Source organism: Anastrepha ludens, chromosome 5, assembly GCF_028408465.1.
Source record: "Anastrepha ludens isolate Willacy chromosome 5, idAnaLude1.1, whole genome shotgun sequence".
Taxonomy (NCBI): Eukaryota; Metazoa; Arthropoda; class Insecta; order Diptera; family Tephritidae; genus Anastrepha; species Anastrepha ludens.
In genome coordinates this window covers 49,465,596-49,485,967 of record NC_071501.1, presented here as the reverse complement: position 1 = coordinate 49,485,967, position 20,372 = coordinate 49,465,596, and the positions used below count along the sequence as shown (strand labels likewise).

Below are 20,372 nucleotides of genomic sequence, written 5' to 3'. Positions count from 1 at the left end.
CCTTGAGAAGGGCGTAAGCATTAAAAGAGTTGACTAGGACCAAAGACTCACATCTGTTCTTATAACCGGAGCAATGTCAACCATACCAACGAGGGCACTGTATGCGACATTAAACTTCTTTCCGGTAGACCTGCAGGCAAGATACTTTGCTTGCAGTGCGGCAATAAAGCTGAGGACTTTAGGCAAGTGGTCAAACACAGACTACGGCCACGGTAAAATCCTGGATGGCAGGTTGGAGCTTCCCGGACAGGTGGACTATGCAGTCCCACCTATACTTGACATTACAACGTTCATGACCCTTCTACCCTCGAGGGAAAAGTGGGAACGGGACGAGGTAAGACAGAGCGAGTCAATCCACGTCAGATGGCTCAAAGCTCGAAGGCAGAATAGGCGGAGGTTTTTATTCCGAATATCTGGGGATCTCCTTCAGTTTTCGGCTTCCCGACTACAGTAGTGTCTTTGAGGCTGAACTGATGGCAATAATGAAAGCCGCGACACTGATACAGTATGATGCGATATCCGGAAATGATATCTACATTTTCACTGATAGCCAAGCGGCGATAAAATCCCCCACAAAACAGTGGGCAACCTCCAAGGTAGACATGAAATGCCGCACATCTTTTAACGAGATGGCTGAGTAATTTCACCTTAAGGTAACACGAGGTCCTGGCCATCGCGACATTGAGGGTAACAGAGCCAATTAGCTGACAAGACTCGGCACCAAATTGACCGATGAGTACATAGACAATGATATAGGCATACCCTTGCAAACATGTAAATTGCTTATCTTTGAGGAAATTGTAAAAACAGCGAATGAAAAATGGCGTAATGAAACCACTGCCAGAAACGCCTGACAGCTGTGGCCGACTCTCAATGCTAAACGCACGGAACTTCTGCTAAGACGAGATAAGCACAGTCTTAGCACACTGATTTCAGTTATAACGGGGCATTGCCTAATCGGCAGGCACGCCCAGAGAATGGACCTTCTTATAATACGTATTGTAAATATATTAGTTTGGGGAAAAAGAAATCCATTATTTTCTCGGTAGATGGCGTAGTGATCGATATCTCGTAAAGTATCGATCAAACAATTTAAAGTTTATGCTCGTTGTCAATGTGACATTTCACAATAAAAACTTTATTTTGCTGTTTTTTTCATGTTCCATTCAGTTGTGAGTTACAAGGTGTTAACAATGCAAGTCAACAAAGAGAAAATTCGGTAGGAGCCGTTCTCAGCAGTTGGGCATTACTCGGACCACTTTACAACGAATTATCCGCATTGATTTGCATTTATTCCCGTATAAGATTCAATTGACGCAAAGATTGTTGCCTGCGGACAAGCCTCGTTGATTGGAATGGGCCCAAAGACTCATCGAAATCCGTCGGGTCCGTCGAATATGGGCAACCCTGTAATTGGCGCGTACACCCGTTTTGGGTGTTTGGCCGAGCCTATTTGTGGTGTGCGTTTTGATGTTGTTCCACAAATGGAGGGATCTACAGTTTCAAACCGACTCCGAACGGCAGATATTTTTATGAGGAGCTTTTTCATGGCAGAAATACACTTCGGAGGTTTGCCATTGCCTGCCGAGGGACGACCGCTATCAGAAAAATGTTTTTCTTAATTTTGGTGTTTCACCGAGATTCGAACCTAAGTTCTCTCTGTGAATTCCGAATGGTAATCACGCACCAACCTATTCGGCTACGGTGGCCGCCATGGAACATCGAACATTAAAAACGAGAATAAGCACACATCGATTCATTCCCACAACAAACGGGCCTACATCGCCGGAATGGCCCAGATAAATTTTCCATGCTGTAACAATAATAACAAAAAAAGTATACTAGAACTACTTGTTTTATCTTCGAATATTTTTAGACATATTCGGTTCAGCCGCCATGAATATATATAGGTACACTTGTGTTTTAGCTGTTATACATATACGAGCACATACATATGTACGTAACCACTCATATACATACATATGTGAGTATGTCCATACATGTACTACTAACTTATTCAAAAATTGGTATAATATTGAGGAAATTGCGTAAAAATTGAATATGTTATTAAAAAGAATTTTGCCATCAAAAAATTATTTGATGGGAACCAGACAAAAGATATATGTATGCATATATCTACAATATGTACACACATATATTTGTATAGTGAAATATAAATCGCAAATTGTATTAGTTAAAGGCCCGTTTGGTCGCAATATGCAATTATAACAGGTAGCTGGGGCAAGTGCAAGTTACTCGTGGCTAGGAGAGTGGAATGATTAGAATCTCCTTTTATCTTTTGTCTGACTGATAAGATGCAAACATGCATAACACAATCACCCTTATCACTGAGTTCGTAACAGAAACTCCACGCGTAAAACCCTCTACTATGAATACTAAAATTTTGCTGTCACTGAATCCATGTGAACTCGAAAAAAGTGCTGCCATACTCAAATGCCAAATTTCTATCATTCGTCATCGAAAACAAACAACTTATAGGCTTAAAATTTATTCTCCGGAATTTTGCAATTATTTTCCTTTTCTTGCAAATAAAATGAATTATACTGAATGTACTGCAATAATATTTTTGAATGAAGGCGGGAAAATTTAAGAATACCTCAAATGCAGCCGAAAACATTGAGAAGTGCCTTTATTTTATTCATTTATTTATCTCAGATATGTGGGTCTATATATAAGGTAATAAGGATATATAATTGGCGCTTATACCCTTTTCGGGGGTTTGGCCGAGCTTCACCTCCTATTTGGGGTCTGCGCCTTGATCTTGTCCACATGGACTTGCATGTCAGAAGTTTGCCTTTGTCTGGCGAAAAGCGGCTGCCATTAGAAAAAATTGTTTCTTTTAATTGATGTTTCGTGCCCGGGATAGTCACGCACCAACCCATTCGGCTATGGCGGGCCGCTTATAGTTTTCTGTAATATAATACATCACAACAATTTAAAAACTTAATTCTAGTACAATAGAAAGTAAACTAAAAACTAGCAGTCAGATATACAGGGTGGGATAATTAGGTTTTAAATTTAAAGCTTCTCCCTAACCACTGAACGTGTGAGCGGCGAGAGGACCGCGTTAGCTTCGTAATTCGTGCGGGTTGTTTAGTCACTCTGGCGCAGTGGATGGGAGAACAACATGCGTTTGCAATCACAACGTATTTCAGGGCCAATGATTCGTAGATTTTGTTCACGTTACAATATTCGACGTTCAGAAACGTGATGCCCCAAGTGAAGATAACATTCGTTCATGACTGCGAAGTTTTCGGTTAACAAACAGCGCACGGCCGAGGCTCAGCCGGACATCGAAAACAAATTCACGACAATCCGCGCCAGTCCGTGCGCAAAAGAGCGGCTGTCCTCGGACTTTCGAAAACAATTGTGCATGAAATATTTAGAAAAGATCTTAGATTTCACCCCTTCAAAATTGAAATCGTGCAAGCGCTAAAGCCTAACGATTTCAATTTGTGTAAAAAGTTCTGCGAGACAATGTTGGAGCGATTTCGTACGGTAAATACAATCTTTTGGGGTGATGATTTCATTTTCATTTAAATGGAAGTGTAAAAAAGCAAAATCTAACCCTGGTCACCTAAAGAACCCTTAAACATCAACAGCCACTTCACCACTTCGCAGTCTTAAAGGAACGGTTGGGTGTGCAGTGTCAAGCAGTGGAATAATGTACCATATTTTTTTTTTATATTGTCGAGGGCGAGCAAATCCTGTGGATGGCGTCTCTTATCGGTGCATACTGAACGATTATGGACTGCCAATGAGTGAACATCCTTCCTTCAGTATACACAATTGGTACTGCAACGTAGCGCCGAGCCGCACACGGCCAGAGAGACCATGACGCTACTACGTCATTTCCCACCCAGGTCGCCCGATGTTACCCTATGGAGGAACCTCAAAAGTTCAGTCTATTAAACAAACCCAGCGACCATCTCAGCACTAAAAGAAAATATCGTTCGCGAGGTTAATGGCATCCCGCCATCACTTCTCCAGCAACCGAGTACGGAGGCTAGATTCCAAGAGTGCATCCGACGTAACAGTCAACATTTATAGAAAATAATAAAAAAAAAAAAAATAAGATTCGCACTTGTCTTCTTTTTAATAGTCACTGCAATAAACTTTTATCACTAGTAAAACCCTATTACATCACCATATTAGGAAAATTACCATTAACGGAAAATAAATAAATATTAAGTTATTTCATTATGTTCCAAAGTGTTTTATTTGTACAACAACTTACTTCAGAGGCCAAGTACCTAGATTTAGTGGCTGGATGAGAGAGTAGCAGGCGGGAGAAACAAAGTTTTTCAAGTATCTTTGGTGCCTACATACATACAGTAAAAAAATGGCAAATTTCCATTGTGCTTATATTACAATATAAATTCACAATGTAAAGCTAAGATCCGACCATCGGAACACAGTAAGAGAGTAGTAGTGGTATCGATCATCTTATTTTTTTTTTTAGCTAGATATGAAGTGTAAGTGCTACAACGGGGTACTTGAGGACAATGAACTTTGAGACAAAAAAGTGTTAACGTAGTGTGTTATGTTAACTATAACTGCGAAAATATGTCGAAAATGTAAAAAGGCGGCCCCTAAGTTCGGCCAAAAAAACATTTTTTTTTTCGAAATGGACTTGAAAAAAGGCTTTAGACTCAGTGGTGTACGGTGAACTTTTTTCTTTATAAGGTGGTACACTCTAATATGCATATACCACCTTCATCAAAAAGTTCTCGGAATGTATTCAGAAAATTAAAAAAATATGAGTTTATTCCTAAAAATGATATAATTCCCTTCAAAATACTCCTATCAGCTACAACGCACTTATACCCTACCAGCATTTGAACCAGCTTTCGAAAGCTTTCTGGAAGTTTATTTTCAGTATTGCCATGAGAGCCGTCTTCGATTTCTCCATTACTTCCTTTCGGCTATTAAAATGCGTTCATCAATCATCCAATGCGTCGATCAAACAAAAAAATGCATGAAGCTATATCAGGTGAATTCGATGACTGTTGGAAGGTATTCGTTTCGTTCTTGGCCAAAAATTTACGGATATGATGGCACTGTGTGACGGCGCATAATCAAAGTGCAAAATTCACGAGCTTTTTTTAACAAATCCTTTCTTTTTTGACGAATTTCTTCAAGTAAACGTCTCATAACATCCTTATTAACTGTCTAACCTTCCGTGGCTTACAATACCGTGGTGATCTATAAAAAATCATCAGCAGCGCTTTCTTCTTCGACTGAAAACGACGTGGTTTTTTTGGTTTTGGTTCATTTGGAGTTCTCCACTCACTCGCCTGATGTCTGGATTGTGTGTCGTACTCATAAACCCCGTCGTCTCGTCCAGTGATAATGCGTTTAATGAATGTTTGGGACCAATTTTGCAACAACACGACGCACGCAAATCTTAATCATGAACTACAATGTCCTGAACGGATCCATAAGCAATGTTCAACTCCTTTATCCCACACCCACATATAGTACAAATATTTACAAGGTATATAAGGTATGCGATCTAAGCACATACAAATCAATATTTATTTTTGCCTATCTTTTGTCAAAAGTTGCACAAGATAAGCAAAGCTGATAAAACGAGAAGACATTAATTTCTGCAGCCCCAGATTAGATGGAAAAGTTCATTTTTATTTATCAGAAACACTCCTACTACGTTACATCTAATCACATACATGTGTATATATACACAGACATATATACAGTGCTGTGCAAAATTTAAGAATATTTTTCTATTTACTTATATAAATTTATTTTTTAAATCTATTAGCTTCTCAACTCCCCAAAGGCTTCTACTTCGAGTGCTGCCCCCTCAGGCAGGCCGAAGAAAAAGATCTATTAGGAAGGACAGAAAGCTCTCGCTCAGTATAAAGCAACAATATGGATCCAACTGCGTCACTCTTTCACCTATGAAGCGAAAGGACCTAAAATGACAAACGAAACAAAGGCAGAAAATATTTCTCGCAAAACGAAAAATTCGCGTGGATGCATCCTGCCAAACTAAACAAAATCGAGAAAGTAGTCACTAAAGCTTGAAAGAGCCTAAAAGAAAGCGGTCCAAGGATGACGAAAAACCTTCCAGTCACTTCCAGGAGGGAGATGAAGGCCAATGCTGAAATAACCAAACGGCATTTGTCCGTGACATGAATTGACCTTCATTACCCTAATGGACAAATGACGGCGGAGCAATGGAAACGAAACAGATCAATTTGATAATGAAACCAAATCGCAAGAAAAAAACACAAATCAATTATTCTACGGCTATTCACCCAGTATGGATGCGCCTCGGTTGTATGTGTTTATGTCTGCAGTTTGACGTTTAGCTGGAATTTACCCAAGTATTTTTCAGCGGCCCCTACACAATAATCTCTTTTTTTTTTACTTTGCAACACTTGTCAGGTCGCATCCGGTTGTAACTCGCTAAATTTGCTAGTTTTCTTTTACAGGTCGGATGCTAAGAGGATTAGTTAATTTTCTCCTCAATTAAATCTAACAGATTTGGCGTTCACAAAACTCGATTTGAAAACTCCTTTGCCTAAAACTCTCCACCAATTTGTGGTATGAATATTCTATCACAAAATGACATAAAGTTTTATATCGCCTTCGATTGGCAGATGGTTTTTATGAGGAGCTTTTTCATTACAGAAATACACTCTGAAATTTGCCAATACTTCTCATTGCACCGCTATTAGAAAACACATTTTCTATCATTTGGTGTTACATGTCCACAATGGGTTTCGCGTCCCACCGAATGGTAGTAACGCACCAACCCATTTGGCTGCGGCGCCCGTAAATTTTGAATTACAAAACTAAAAAAGGACAATTATTTATACCAAATACAGCATAGAGCAGCGTAAGGCTTGTTTAGATACTTAAAAAAGACGAATAAAATTCTTTCAAGATATAAAACCGGTCAATGGCAGAAATCATTCTTCGAACAGAATCTACAGACACAGGACAGGCAAGACAATCACTGCCATTCCATTGATTGCTGCTTCGATTCCGGTGTAACATAGGCTACCCATGTTTCATCGCATGTGACAATATGGCTTAGAAAATCGTTCCCCTGTAACGTTCGAGAAAACTCAATGCACTACCCAATCTTATGGTTTTGTGCTCATCAGTCAATATTTTTGGCACCCAGCGTGAACACAATTTCCGATAATTGAAACGTTTGGACACAATTTCGTAAAGAACACTTCTTGAGACAGCAGGACACTTTTCAGCTAAGGACAAAACCGTGAATCTTCAGTTCTCTTTCACTTTACATTCCACTTTTTGAATCAGTTCATAGGTAATGACTGAAGGTCTCCCACTTCGTTCCTCATCATGAATGTTTGTGCGACCATCTTTAAGGTACTTGACCACCTTGGAAAGGTAAAAAGTACAACATATTCAATAATTTTTTTTTCATGTTCTGTATAATATATTAAAATAAATTTTTTTTTAAATTTTTATTTAGAGCTTATATAATACAAAAAAAAATTGATTTATTAAAATTTCTTTTTTTAACATATATCCAGGAGGCGCCAAAGTCGAGGCCTGAAGAAAATCATGTCTTGCGGCGGACAGTTAATCTTAGAAATGGTAATTCTAAAATAAAAGAGAGAAACAAAATTTTCAAAAGGAAGGTTCCTTGCGTGAGAATTTACCACAAACTGACAAAAAAAAAAATAATAAAAAAATGGCGGATGTTTGAAAAAAAGTTAAGAAAACACCCCTGTTTTTCACAATGTTATGCTTAAAAAGCAATACTTTATTAACTTTTTTTTTGCAAAATGTGGTAAATTGGCATACAAAACATCTTAACAAATAAAACAAGACCAAAATCATTAAAATCGGCTAAGCAGTTTCGGAGATAAAGTGTCCGCCATTCGAAAAAAAGTAATTTCTGGAAAAACGCGTTTAAAGTTAAAACTTGCTATTTTCTTTCCGCTGAGTCAGCAAGTAATGAGTGCAGGATGCGCCTGCACATTTTCACTGATTTCACTTTGTTAGAATTCGAATTTAAAAAAACAGTTTCAGGTGATGATTTTTAAAAGTATAAGGATTGAAAAAATGTAAAAAAAAAAAATTTAATTTTTTGAAACTTATAAGGTGGTCAAGTACCTTAAAGCCCATTTTCCATTTCCGCACCATTCCATCACTCATAATGTTTTCGCCATACACTTCACTGATTTGGTGATGAATGTCAACTGATTTGAAGCCTTGAGCACAGAGAAACCGTATTACAGCACGTACTTCACAGTCGGCGGTATTCTCAGTAGGTGGAGGCATTTTAAAATCACGCAAACAGATGTAGACTCGATCGGATGTTTCTCACGCTCATTAGGTTAATATAATATGTAGGTCATGGTAGTCTCCAATATTACCCGAATACTTGTTAGCAAAAAAGTGATCCAAAATACATGAACTTAAGCAATTTTAGTTGTAAGACACCAGCTGCTGAGGTTAATCACAATAGTGTACATATATTAATACCGATTTTCAAGTAGCAGCTACTAGTCACCATTAGGGGTTATTAAACACTATCGCCTCTACATAACTGCTGTCTGAATCCACGTGCAAATATTTTTAACCACAAATTATAAATAAACATTTTTAAGTTCTTTACAATATAAGGAGTAAAGTTAATGGTGCATAAAACCTTTTAACAGATGTGTAACACTTAATACTCATCACTTAAAAGCTCTTTGGCACATAATTTTGTATTCAAAATAAAAATATAAATATTAATGAGATTCAAAAGGCCATTAGCTGTCACTTATCACTCAAGTGCTCAGTAAAAGTGACAAGAAGTTGTTGATGAAACTATTAATATATTTACAATCTAAATATTATATCAGCACTAACCCTAAAATTATGGTTCAATTTACAATTTCCAGCAAGCGCAAGAAAAAATATGCTTCAACGTTTGATAAACCCTTAATTCTCAAGAACGGTTTCGGCATTATTTATCATTTGATGTTAACCAGTTCTTCCAAAATCCTTATTTAAAAAGTGTACATAATTATCATTTTCCGCTATCGAAAGAGAGTCAACTAGAGTGGGTCTGGCGGTTAACGAGGGCAAGACGAAGTACATATATGCTGTCCACTAGAAAAGATACACGGCGTTTTGTATCCAACATTTCAGCAGACAGCTATGCATACTTTTGAAATTGTCAAGGAATTTATATATCTCGGCAACGTCGTCCCAATAACCGATGTCAGCCTGGAGATAAACCGACGAATCACGCTTGCTAATAGGTATTACTATGGTCTCAGTAAGCAAAGTGTAGCAGAGACCTCTCTCGCCTGACAAAAGTAACACTCTACAAGACGCTCATCTTTCCTGTGCTACTCTATGGCACTGAAGCATAGATCTTGGCTTGAAAGCTTATATTTAAAATACAGCGAGTCTAAGATTTGACGCAGGTTCCCAAGGGTCATAATTTCAGTCGTTGACACCCGAATTTTGTTCAGCGATGAGGCCCATTGTTATCTTTATAAAGCGTTTTTCAATAGGTGCGCTTCAACTTTTTTCCGATAGGGAGGGCGAACGACGCAATATTTTTTATTTTTCGCTTGTCATTTGTAAATTTCATTAGTATACATTTCATCATGGAACGCTACACACTTGAGCAACGATTGCAAATCGTGCAAATTTTTTATGAAAATAATCGTTCTGTTGCAGCTACTTTAAATCCAAATAATTCCAAAAAATCATCTTCAGTGATGAAGCTCACTTTTGGCTCAATGGCTTTGTCAACAAGCAAAATATGCGTTACTGGGCAGAAAGCAATCCACACGTGATTCATGAGGCACCGTTGCATCCCGAAAAAATCACTGTTTGGTGCGGTTTACATGCCGGCGGCGTTATTGGCCCATATTTTTTCGTTGACGAGAACGATCGCCACGTTACTGTGAATGGAAATCGATACCGCGACATGATAAACGATTATTTTTGGCCGCAATTGAATGGTATGGACTTAGACGACATGTGGTTTCAACAGGACGGGGCCACAAGCCACACAGCACACGCTACAATTGATTTGTTGAAGAGTAAGTTCGATGAGCGCATTATTTCCAGAAATGGACCGGTCGAATGGCCGCCGCGCTCGTGTGATTTGACGCCTCTAGACTATTTTCTTTGGGGTTATGTGAAGTCACTGGTCTACAGTAACAAGCCGGCGACGATTTGTGAGCTCAGAGCCAATATTGAACGCAAAATTGCTGGAATTTCGGCCGATTTATGCAAAAGAGTGGTCGAAAATTGGGTTCAACGATTGGACTTCGTAAAACGTGCACGCGGTGGTCATGCAAAAGAAATCGAACTTTATACTTAAATGTATATGTTCAAACTCGATAATAACCAAAAAATTAGTTAAAAAAGTCAAACCGTTTGTGTTTTATTCAAAAACAAAGTTGAAGCGCTCTTACTGAAAAACGCTTTAGCTACGTTAGCTGGAAGAATCATCGGCCCATTTTTATTGATAATGTAACACTGAATGACCAACGCTATCGCGCCACGATAAACGACTTTTTGATGCCAGAAATTGAAGTCCGTGATCTCCAAAACATTTGGTTCCAAAAATACAGCGCTACTTGCCATACCGCCTGTGAAAAAATGGATTTACTGCGTCGTCGATTCCGTGAGCAATTTATTCTTGGTGGATTGGCCACCAAGATCGTGTGATATCACTCCTTTGGACTTTTATTTTTGGGGACAAACCTGCTTCGATTGAGGCGTTGGAGAAAAACATAACTAAAGTTATTCACGAGTTACGGATGGTCGAATTAAGGCGCAGTTGCGGCCAATATTTGAAAGTGATTATCTTTAAAAAAATAAATGTTATGAATGGTTCTACACAAAAATAATAAAGATTGCCCAATCTGAATTTTCATTATTTTATTTCAATTTAAAATCCGATACCTCTAAATTGATCACCCTTTAGTTTGAGAGTCACTAAAAAATTATTTACGTTGCTGACCACAAGAGTTAATATCAATAAAATTTGCTCGGATGTAGTCCTTTAATTCAAAAACAAATTGGACAGCGCGTGTTCAATTTCTTGGTGATTAATTTTGCGCCACCTTGTATGTAGCAGCTTATACTTTACATATTTCATCTACACAAGACTGCTATCAACTGAGAGGTGGGGTAAAGGGTAGGCCAATGTTGCTAAGAACTTTTAACACGTTCCCGCCGGTGACCGAATTTGTTGTTTTCGGCATCTGACGTCTCTGTAACTCCAAGATTGTTTCATCGGACGGCGCGTTAGATGTAAACTATTTTCTTTTTGCTTAGAAAACCGTTACCAGCATTCTCAGAAAACCGCCCGACCAGGCAATTGCGTATGTACCACCAATGGTACAAACCGTCCAATGGGGCAGACCTCAATGTACCACTAATGGTACATGCCGGCGGGAACTTGAAACTTATTTCTACAGCGTATTTGGATACGTATGAGTTAGACACCTTTAATATAGGTACATACAGTTGCTAAGTAAGACCTAAGTAAAGGGTCTTTCAAAAGTGGCACCTAGAAGTCAGTAGTGAATAATTCCTATACGGTATAAAATGACATAAAAAATCATCTTTGACATTTGTCACGGATGTACAATCTGTTTTTCTAAATATGCACAAATATGAAATTATTTGAAAAATTCCTTAAAAAATAGTTAACAGATCCAGTAAAATTTAGCAAAAAATGTTTAAGATTAAAATAAAAGGAAGGGGCAAGCATGGCGCTAATGCTAGCGAATTCACTGCAAAGAAGCGATTGTTTGAATTTCGGCCTAACTGTAATGAGTAATGATGGTATTTTATGCGCGTATGTACATATATTTATCATTCGCAAGTTTAACATTATTATTTGTATGTATGTATGTATATATATATAATTACTCACATTGCATGTGCCAGCACCGCCAAATTACATTGTTCAAACGTATTTTGTCCTTCCAACGCAGCCGGATTCCTTTAAAGTGATTCCATTTTGGAGATGTTAGTTTTTGACTGAAAATTAAAAATTAAACGTACTGAAATTTTATCGTAAAAACTTAAACTAAATTACTATTTCTCAATGCTAATACAAATTAAAGAAAGAACTTTGACAGCAGCGCTGGGCAAATTTTTGGTCATGAAGCTATACTCTGTTGAACGACGCGTAAAAGAGACCCAAACGTTTTAAGAAAACGGACGTTCTGTAGGAAGCGCATTTCGCACATTGCGTATTGAGCGGTAAGGCACATTTTCATCTATATAAATGGATACGTTAACAAGCAAGACTGCAGCATTTGGTGTACTAAAAATCCGCATGTCATTCAAGAAAAAACTATGCCTATAATCACTGTGTGGTGTGGTTTTGAAGCTTGCAGATTCGTCGAACCGTACTTCTTCGAAAATTATGCCGGTAATGCTGTTACGGTAAACAGTCAAATTTATCGTGGTATTATAAGACTTTTACGGCTTGAATTGGATGACATCGACTTAAACTTGGTTTCAACAGGAATTAAGTTCCCAGACGCATACTACCCGAAACAAAGGGATAAAATAGCGATTTCACACCATTGGATTCTCTGGGACTACGTGCCAATAAGCTCGAGACAATTTCAGAGTTGAAGAACGAAATCAGTCGTGTTATATACAACCCGAACTACGCCAAAAAGTTTCGAAAAATTTTGAAATGCGTATTCTGTATCCACAATATCTATTGTTTCATACACAACACATGGGTTGAAAAGTCCCGGGCCTAACACATAGATGGCACTAGTTTCATTAAAAAATCCACATAATCGTTTTGAATGATCGAAAAGTGAAGTTGTGTTAGTTAGCTGACATCGTAAAGATATCAAAAGAACATATTGGCTTTATATTGCATAAGCATTTGACTATGAGAAAGCTCTGCTCAAATTGCGCGTTTGCTCACTGTTAACCAAAAACAAGATGTTGATGATTCTGCGCAGTTTTTGGCTATGTTTAAACGTAATACACCAGGTCGATATGCGGAAGTGGATGAAACAAGAATCCATCACTTCACACCGGCATCAAAACGATCTTCATTTGAATGGACAGCAACTGATGAACCTCGTCCTCGTCCAAGGATATGACCTGGGTATTTTGGGAAGTACGTGGTATACATAATATTCATCTTGAGAAGGGAAATACCATCACCATGAATTGAAGCGTTTGAAGGTCGAAATTGCAAAGAAACATCCGCATTTGGCAAGGAAAAAAATTGTGTTTCATCAAGACAACGCACCGTGTCACCAATCAATCAAAACAATGGCAAAACTACATGAATTGAACTTCGAATTGCTCCCATATCCAGCGTATTCGCCAGATTTGGCTCCCAGCGACTACTGACTGTTCACAGGCCTAAAAAAATGTACGCCGGTATGAAATTTCGCTCGAATGAAGAAGCATCGCTGAAACTGAGGCCTATTTTGAGGCAAAAGGAAAATCGTTCTACAAAAGTCGTATTGAAATGTTAGAGCGACGCTGGAATTGTTGCGTTGTTCTTGGAATCTACGTTGATGAATTAAGCCAATTTTGAACAAAAACAAAACGTGTTTTCTTTGTTAGGCTCAGATCTTTTCGACCCATGCTAAATGCCATATACTAAAAAACGTGACGAAATAAAAAATAGTAAAGAGGGCTAATTTCGGCTGGGACCGAAATTTGTCCTTGCCCCAACCATTATTAATTCGTATCCTTACGATTTGTTCTCATATACACCCCGTTGCAAAATTCTGAACACACCAACTTTTTTTAAAAAATATAATTCGAACTAAAACAAAAATCACCTAACGCAATGTTTCTAGCTTTGCACCAAATTCTTCAAAATTTTATCCATACTTTCAACTTTTTGATCAGAATTTTTATATTTTTTCTGGGTATACAACATTATAGCCCATAGAATTGTCGCACGTTGTTGCGAAACTGACGTTGCAAAGTGCATGTGAATGGTATATCTGAAGCCTCGTTGTTGCAATACATCTGCAAAGCAAGATATCGTTTTGATATCTATCGCTTTCTCTCTTATTTTCTTGTAGCAATTTTAGCACTAAAATGTATCTGATTTTTAAAAACATTTTCGTTTGCTCAGCTTAGGGTTATGTTTATGTCGCCGAGAAGTGTTAACAAGCAGTTCACGGAATGGTAAGGAAACTAAGTCTAATTTATTGCGTCTTTTCCCACGCCTCCGAACGGCAGTGGATGAAATACATGACAGAAATACAATCAGAGGTTTACCAACTGCTATTAGAAAAAAATGTGTCTATCATTTGGTGTTTCATACCCGAAGTTTCGAACGCTGGTATACTGAATGGTAGTCACGCACCATCCCATTCGCCTACGGCGGCCACGGTAAAGTTTCAATGGTTGTAAGAAAAATTAAATTAATTAAACATCTATTTTTTTCTCAAATTCGTACTTCGCTCTTTAAACTTTCCAGCTGACATACAGTCGTGAGAACAATACGACTAATACTAACTATCTTAACTAATACTTTTAAATCTTAACGCGTTAGCCGCAGCCGTGTTTTGCCTATCTTTTACTTACGACGCATGAAAATTCTGCCTTAATAATGTTGTGTATCAAAAGTTACCTATTCCTCTTTGGAGGAGGTGTCAATCTTCGGATTATAAGAAAAAAATAGTCAACACCTGATCAACGGGAGAAAACATATCCAATAAAAATCAGTTGAAGAAAAATATTCAATAAATAAAAATAAAGTAATAAAAAAATTTAGAGAATAAACTCGGATTAAACCAGCGTAGGGGCTTGAGTCATTCCCTCATTACTATTAAATTGAAAGAACATAATATAGTTTCGGTATGGAGTTCCATCACCATTAAAGAGATTAAATGAGTGACAATTTTTTCAATGGATCAACAGTTTGAGTTACAGAACCATAATTACGAACTTTTTTTGTCGAGAAAAATTTAAACATCGGCGATTGTAGGCTTCATAGGATGGCGCGCAATGACATACAGCCCATCGAACAATCTACATATTATTTACTTGCAAAGTTCGATAGTGGTATATGTTTCAGCTATTTTCGCGATGCCCAAGAGCCTTATAATGATATGACTGAACAATATGACTTAGCAAAAAGGCGCAACAGGAAACAGGCTTTGCATTATACCATAAATATGTTTGTGGACTCAATTGCTCATTCACAGTGACAGTATAAAGTATGGCATCGTGGTAACGTAGTGTAATAACGGCAGTTTTGCAGTATAACTTAACGCGTGATTTAATCATGGACCAAAGCTTACAACAAGTCGTCAAAAAAGAAAGGAATTTTGAGAAAACAATTCGTGGCTTTTGGACCATGATAACGCACCCTCACACAGTGCTTTCATTGTCCGTGAACGTTAACCAAGAACAAAACCATCCAAATACCGAACAACCATTGAATTCACCTGATATGGGTCACTACGGGAGCATCCACTACCGGAAACGCATTTTAATAGCCGAAACAAAGTAATAGAAAAATAGATGACAGCTCTGATGGCTATACCGAAAATAGAGTTCTAGAAATGTTTCCAGAGCTGGATCAAACGTTGGCATATGGTAAGAGCGCTGCAGTTGATGGGAAGTCCTTTTAAGCCGATAATATCACTTTTGAGGAATAAACATGTATTTTGAATTTTCTCTATATATTCCGGGAAAATTTTCATCAATGTGAGGCGACAAGCTCACAACTATGTTCTAAAGCGCAACGCGAATAAACGTATTAGCTAAAAACTAAAAGACGGTAACAGTCAGTAACAAAGGAAAATATTACTGTTGTGAGAAAAGAGCTTGAGAAAATGGTGAAGACCATCGAATGATACAACAACAGATAGAAAACACCTAGCACATTCATGTACCTGCAATTCATTTGATTCTCAATAACTGATTACATGGAAAGAAACTTTGTTTTCTCTGGGTGTCTAACCGAAGAGCAGCTGATATATTGTACTCGATGCCTTTATACCAAAAGACCCTGAAAATTTTGAATAAAAGAAAAACTTAAAAGCAGCTGATATATTGTACCCGATGCCTTTATACCAAAAGACCCTGAAAATTTTGAATAAAAGAAAAACCCGGTTTGTAAACCGTATTGTAACAAGTGACGAAACTTGGCTTTACTATTACAATGTGCCTACCAAGCCTAAAAAAAGTATGAGCCAATACTGATGGGGACACACTCATAGCCCCGAAGATCTCGATGTGTAAGAAAAAATTATAGCTGCATTTTTCAAATCGAGTCGTTTTAGATACACAGAACACAAGATCAGTTAAATGCTATACTGAAAGTGTCTTCCAAAAGTCATAAAGTCAGCTCACCGCACCAAAGCATGCACTGAGTATTTAACCACTACGGAACTGAAACTTCTTGCGCACCCTCCCTACAGTCTAGAGCTTGTCCCTATGACTTTGCACTGTTCGCGCATGCGAAAATGAAACTGAAAGGAAAAATGATTTTCTGGTGGTGATGGCCCTCCGAAGGCTTGGCGACAATAAGTGTGCCTCATTCTCGGATGAAACTTGGCAAAGCTGGTTTACGTACTGGTTTTGACAGTTGGATAAGTGTATAGATTGTGGTGGAAATTTCTTTGAAAGAATTAAATAAATTAAGCTGTTTTGCAAAACTTGTAACTCCTTTGCATAAATAAAATTATGCCCTAATGTATTTTAATGCTGTTGTTGTAGCAGTACAAAAATTCCTCATAAATATATGCACGGCAAATGCTGCTGGAGTGACAGTTCTTGACCGGATATACTGTAAATCCGAGTCATTCTGGTAATGTAGAACCATCTGTCGTGGGATCACCCTTTAAGCACCCCCAAAATATAAAATAATTAATCTCTATATCTTCTTCTTTTAAATAAATACAAAAATGAGTTTCATGTTTTGTAATTTACACGAAGTTTCAACCGGTAAGCAAATATTTATTTTTAACGCGTTTTTGCATAAAGTAATGTATCCCCCCAAATATATGGTAATATAGTGACAATAATACAGTACACATTTACATATACGTATGCATGTATGGTGTTTTATGTGCATGCACTAAACACATGGAAATTCTTTCAACCAAACAAAACAAGAGTTATTGTATTTCAAAGCCTCAAAATAATCGATGCACCTTCAAGCAGTTAGTTGCCCTTTCGTATTCTGCTTACGTCTGCATAAATGCGGAAATCAACCCAAAACCATAATCGTGTTTTGCACAAACAAAGAAATCAGAAATTGCTAAGAATAAGATCAAATTACAAACAATTCAACTCAATTTGATATTTATAAAATAAGTTTTTCATACATATATATATATATATATACATGCACATTAAGGTGTAGCGCTACAGAAGGGGTTTTTTTAATTTATTTTTGTAATGGCATAGGTAAGAAAAGTTGCCTTTATAAAAGTTAATAAAATTCACAAATTATTACCTTCTTAGGATAACGTAGACTAGTGAACTATGCACTCCCGCCATATGCGCTCCTTGCCATTATAACGTTCACGGCCCTCCTACCCTCAAAGGAAGAGTGGGAACAAGACGATGTAAGCCAGGGCGAGTCCACCCATGTATACACAGATGGCTCAAAGTTTGAGGATTTGATGAGGGAGAAGTACATTGCAAGCATCTGGGGCTAGTTTCCGGCTTCCCGACTACTGTACTGGTACAGTGTGATGCGATACCTGGAGCTGATATTCACATTTTCACCGACAGTCAGGCGACGACAAAATACAAAGTACATCTCTTATAGAGATGGCTGAGTGATTAAGGGGAATTGTGGAGTACAGAGACAAAGACATAAGACTTGTAAGTTATTTATTTTTGATAAAATCGCATGAAATATGGCATAATGAACCCACTTGCATAATCGCTGGACAATTTGGCCGACTCTCAATGCTAAACGCACTGAATCTCTGCTAAGCCAAAACAAGCATAGTCTTAGCACACTGATTTCCGCTATGACGGGACATTGGCTAATAGGCAGACACGCCCAGACATCTGCAGAAGCTATCTAAATGAAGAGACGATGTCACACCTTCTGTGCCATTGTTCTGCTCTATCCAGACATGGAATCACTATTTTAGGTAGACGATTTTTTAACGAATTGGTCTCAATAAAAAAAAATGAGTAAGTAAAAAAATTCCAGTAAGTAAAAAAAAAACAAATAATTCAAAAAAATCCAAGACTAACCAGGACACCAGAACACCAGAACAGAATCACAGGAATCACTGTTAATCTGAAAAAACATGGGAAGGATTCTATAATCTGGCGAATATACGGGCAGGGTACCTCATACATAAAAACTAGCAATTACTTTTTGAATTCGCCAAGCTTTACATGATATGTTGTATATGTAAAATAATATTTAGAATTGTTCATTTAAAAAGCGCGCGTTAAACATATGTCTACATTTTTTTTGCTGGAATGTTGGTACAACTGTCCAGGTACAAGTGTCGTAGAGTTTGAGCGTGATGTGTCAATTAGCTTGTTTTTGGCATTTGATTATATCAGTCAACCGCAGGTGCGCTCTGCAATTTTCACTATGGATAAAAATAATGAACAAAGAATTTGTCTTAAATTTTGTGTTTTGAACGGAATTTCGTGTGCGGAATGGCTGTAAATATTGCAGAAAGTCTATGGTGAGTGTGCTTTACGGATCTACGAGTAGTATACGGCTTTTGCAGAGGGCCGAGAAGTCGTGGAAGAGTTGCCCCGATCTGGTCGCACATCAACATCTTCGACGGATGAAAACATCGACAATGTCAAGGAAATGGTGCTGGAAAACCATCAGACTCTCCCGAGTCAATTCGCAACATTTTACACCATCAATTAGGCATGAGACACGTGGCTGCTCGACTCGTTCGAAGAGAGTTAAATTTCTTTCAAAAAATTTATCGGAAGAAGGTGGCTGAAGATATGCTTGAGCAAGTAAATTCAGACCCAATGTTTATCAAGCGCATCATAACAGGTGAAGAGACGTGGGTATTGACATACACACCAGTCACAGGCGGCTATCCACATCCAAAAAACCACGTCAAAAGTGAAAGTCATGCTATTCGTTTTCTTTGATTATCATGGTGTTGTCCACTCGGAATTCGTTACAAATGGTTCTACGGTAAATAAAGAATATTATTTGGAGGCTATGTCATGTTTGAGAGTGAATGTGCGTAGAAAACGGACCAATTTGTGGAAAGAAAACTCATGGAACACTTTTTTTACCAAAAATTCGACAAATATCATCGAACAACCACCATATTCATCGGATTTAGTCCCCTGTGACTTTTTCCTTTCCCCACTCGGCGGACGCCGCTTTGAGTCGATAAAGGCCAGTAAGGAGAATTCGCTGAAGGAGCTGAAGAAGATCTCTTCAAACGTGTTTAAAAGGTGCTTTGATGACTGAACTAATCGTTGGCATGTGTGTATTGCTTCGAATGGAGCCTATTTTGAAGGCGACAAAATAAATTTTGATGATTAAACTATTCCCTTTTTTGACAAAATGTGTATATATTTGGCGCTTACACCATTTTTGGGTGTTTGGCCGAGTTCCTCCTCCTATTTGTGGCTTGCGTCTTGTTGTACATAGATAAGGATAACGAATTTTGGGAAACCATATTATTCACGGATGAAACCAAAGTTAACATTTTTGGAAATGATAGCAGAGGAAAGGTGTGGCGCAAAAAGAATAGAGTTTTAGATGGACGAAATTTGGTTTCAAATGTCAAGCACTGCGGCCGAAGTGTCATGGCATAGGGTATAATGGCAGCTGGTGGAGTGGAATGGCTGGTTGTTGTTGTTGCAGCAGCATAAACATTCGCCATATTTACACCCCCGTGGAATGCTGCCGGAGTGACAGTCCTTGGCCGGATATAAGTCCGCATCGTTTCGGTAACGTAGAACCGACTGTCGTGGAAACTGGCCTTTATAGATGGTGTAATGGGGCAGCATCAGTATAAAAAAATATGGGAAAGCAATTTGAAGGATTCTATAGATGGTTTGGGTCTTGACCTATGATGGATATTCCAACGCACCTTCCATAACGTACCGCGCGTTCAGTAAAAGAGTGGCTGCCTTTTATAAACCAAGGCAATTATGTATATTCTACTTTTCAATCGCCTGACCTGAACCCCATTGAACACTGCTCGGAACTTTTGAAACGCAAAGTGGGTGCCCGCCATAAGAATGAACTTAAAACTGTTTTGGAGGAGGCCTGGAGCGAAATATCACCAGGGACCACAATAAATTTACTCCGATCGCTGTCCAGAAGACTGCAAACGGAGGACCTACAAAATGCATTTTGCTTCACTTTCATAACCCTCTGTACATAGGTAGTTGCCAATAGA

At 38.1% G+C, this 20,372-nt stretch overlaps 1 protein-coding gene across 8 annotated transcripts in view; it reads right to left on the bottom strand.

The window, feature by feature from the left end:
- The window catches only part of LOC128863079 (protein WBSCR14 homolog), a 64,830-nt gene that overhangs the window by 32,916 nt on the left and 11,542 nt on the right, over positions 1-20,372 (bottom strand). For all 8 annotated transcript variants that reach the window (XM_054101999.1, XM_054102005.1, XM_054102006.1 and 5 more), the window contains exon 3: positions 11,927-12,033. In XM_054101999.1, coding sequence (XP_053957974.1) covers positions 11,927-12,033 — 107 coding nt within the window. The remainder of the gene's footprint in view (positions 1-11,926; positions 12,034-20,372) is intronic.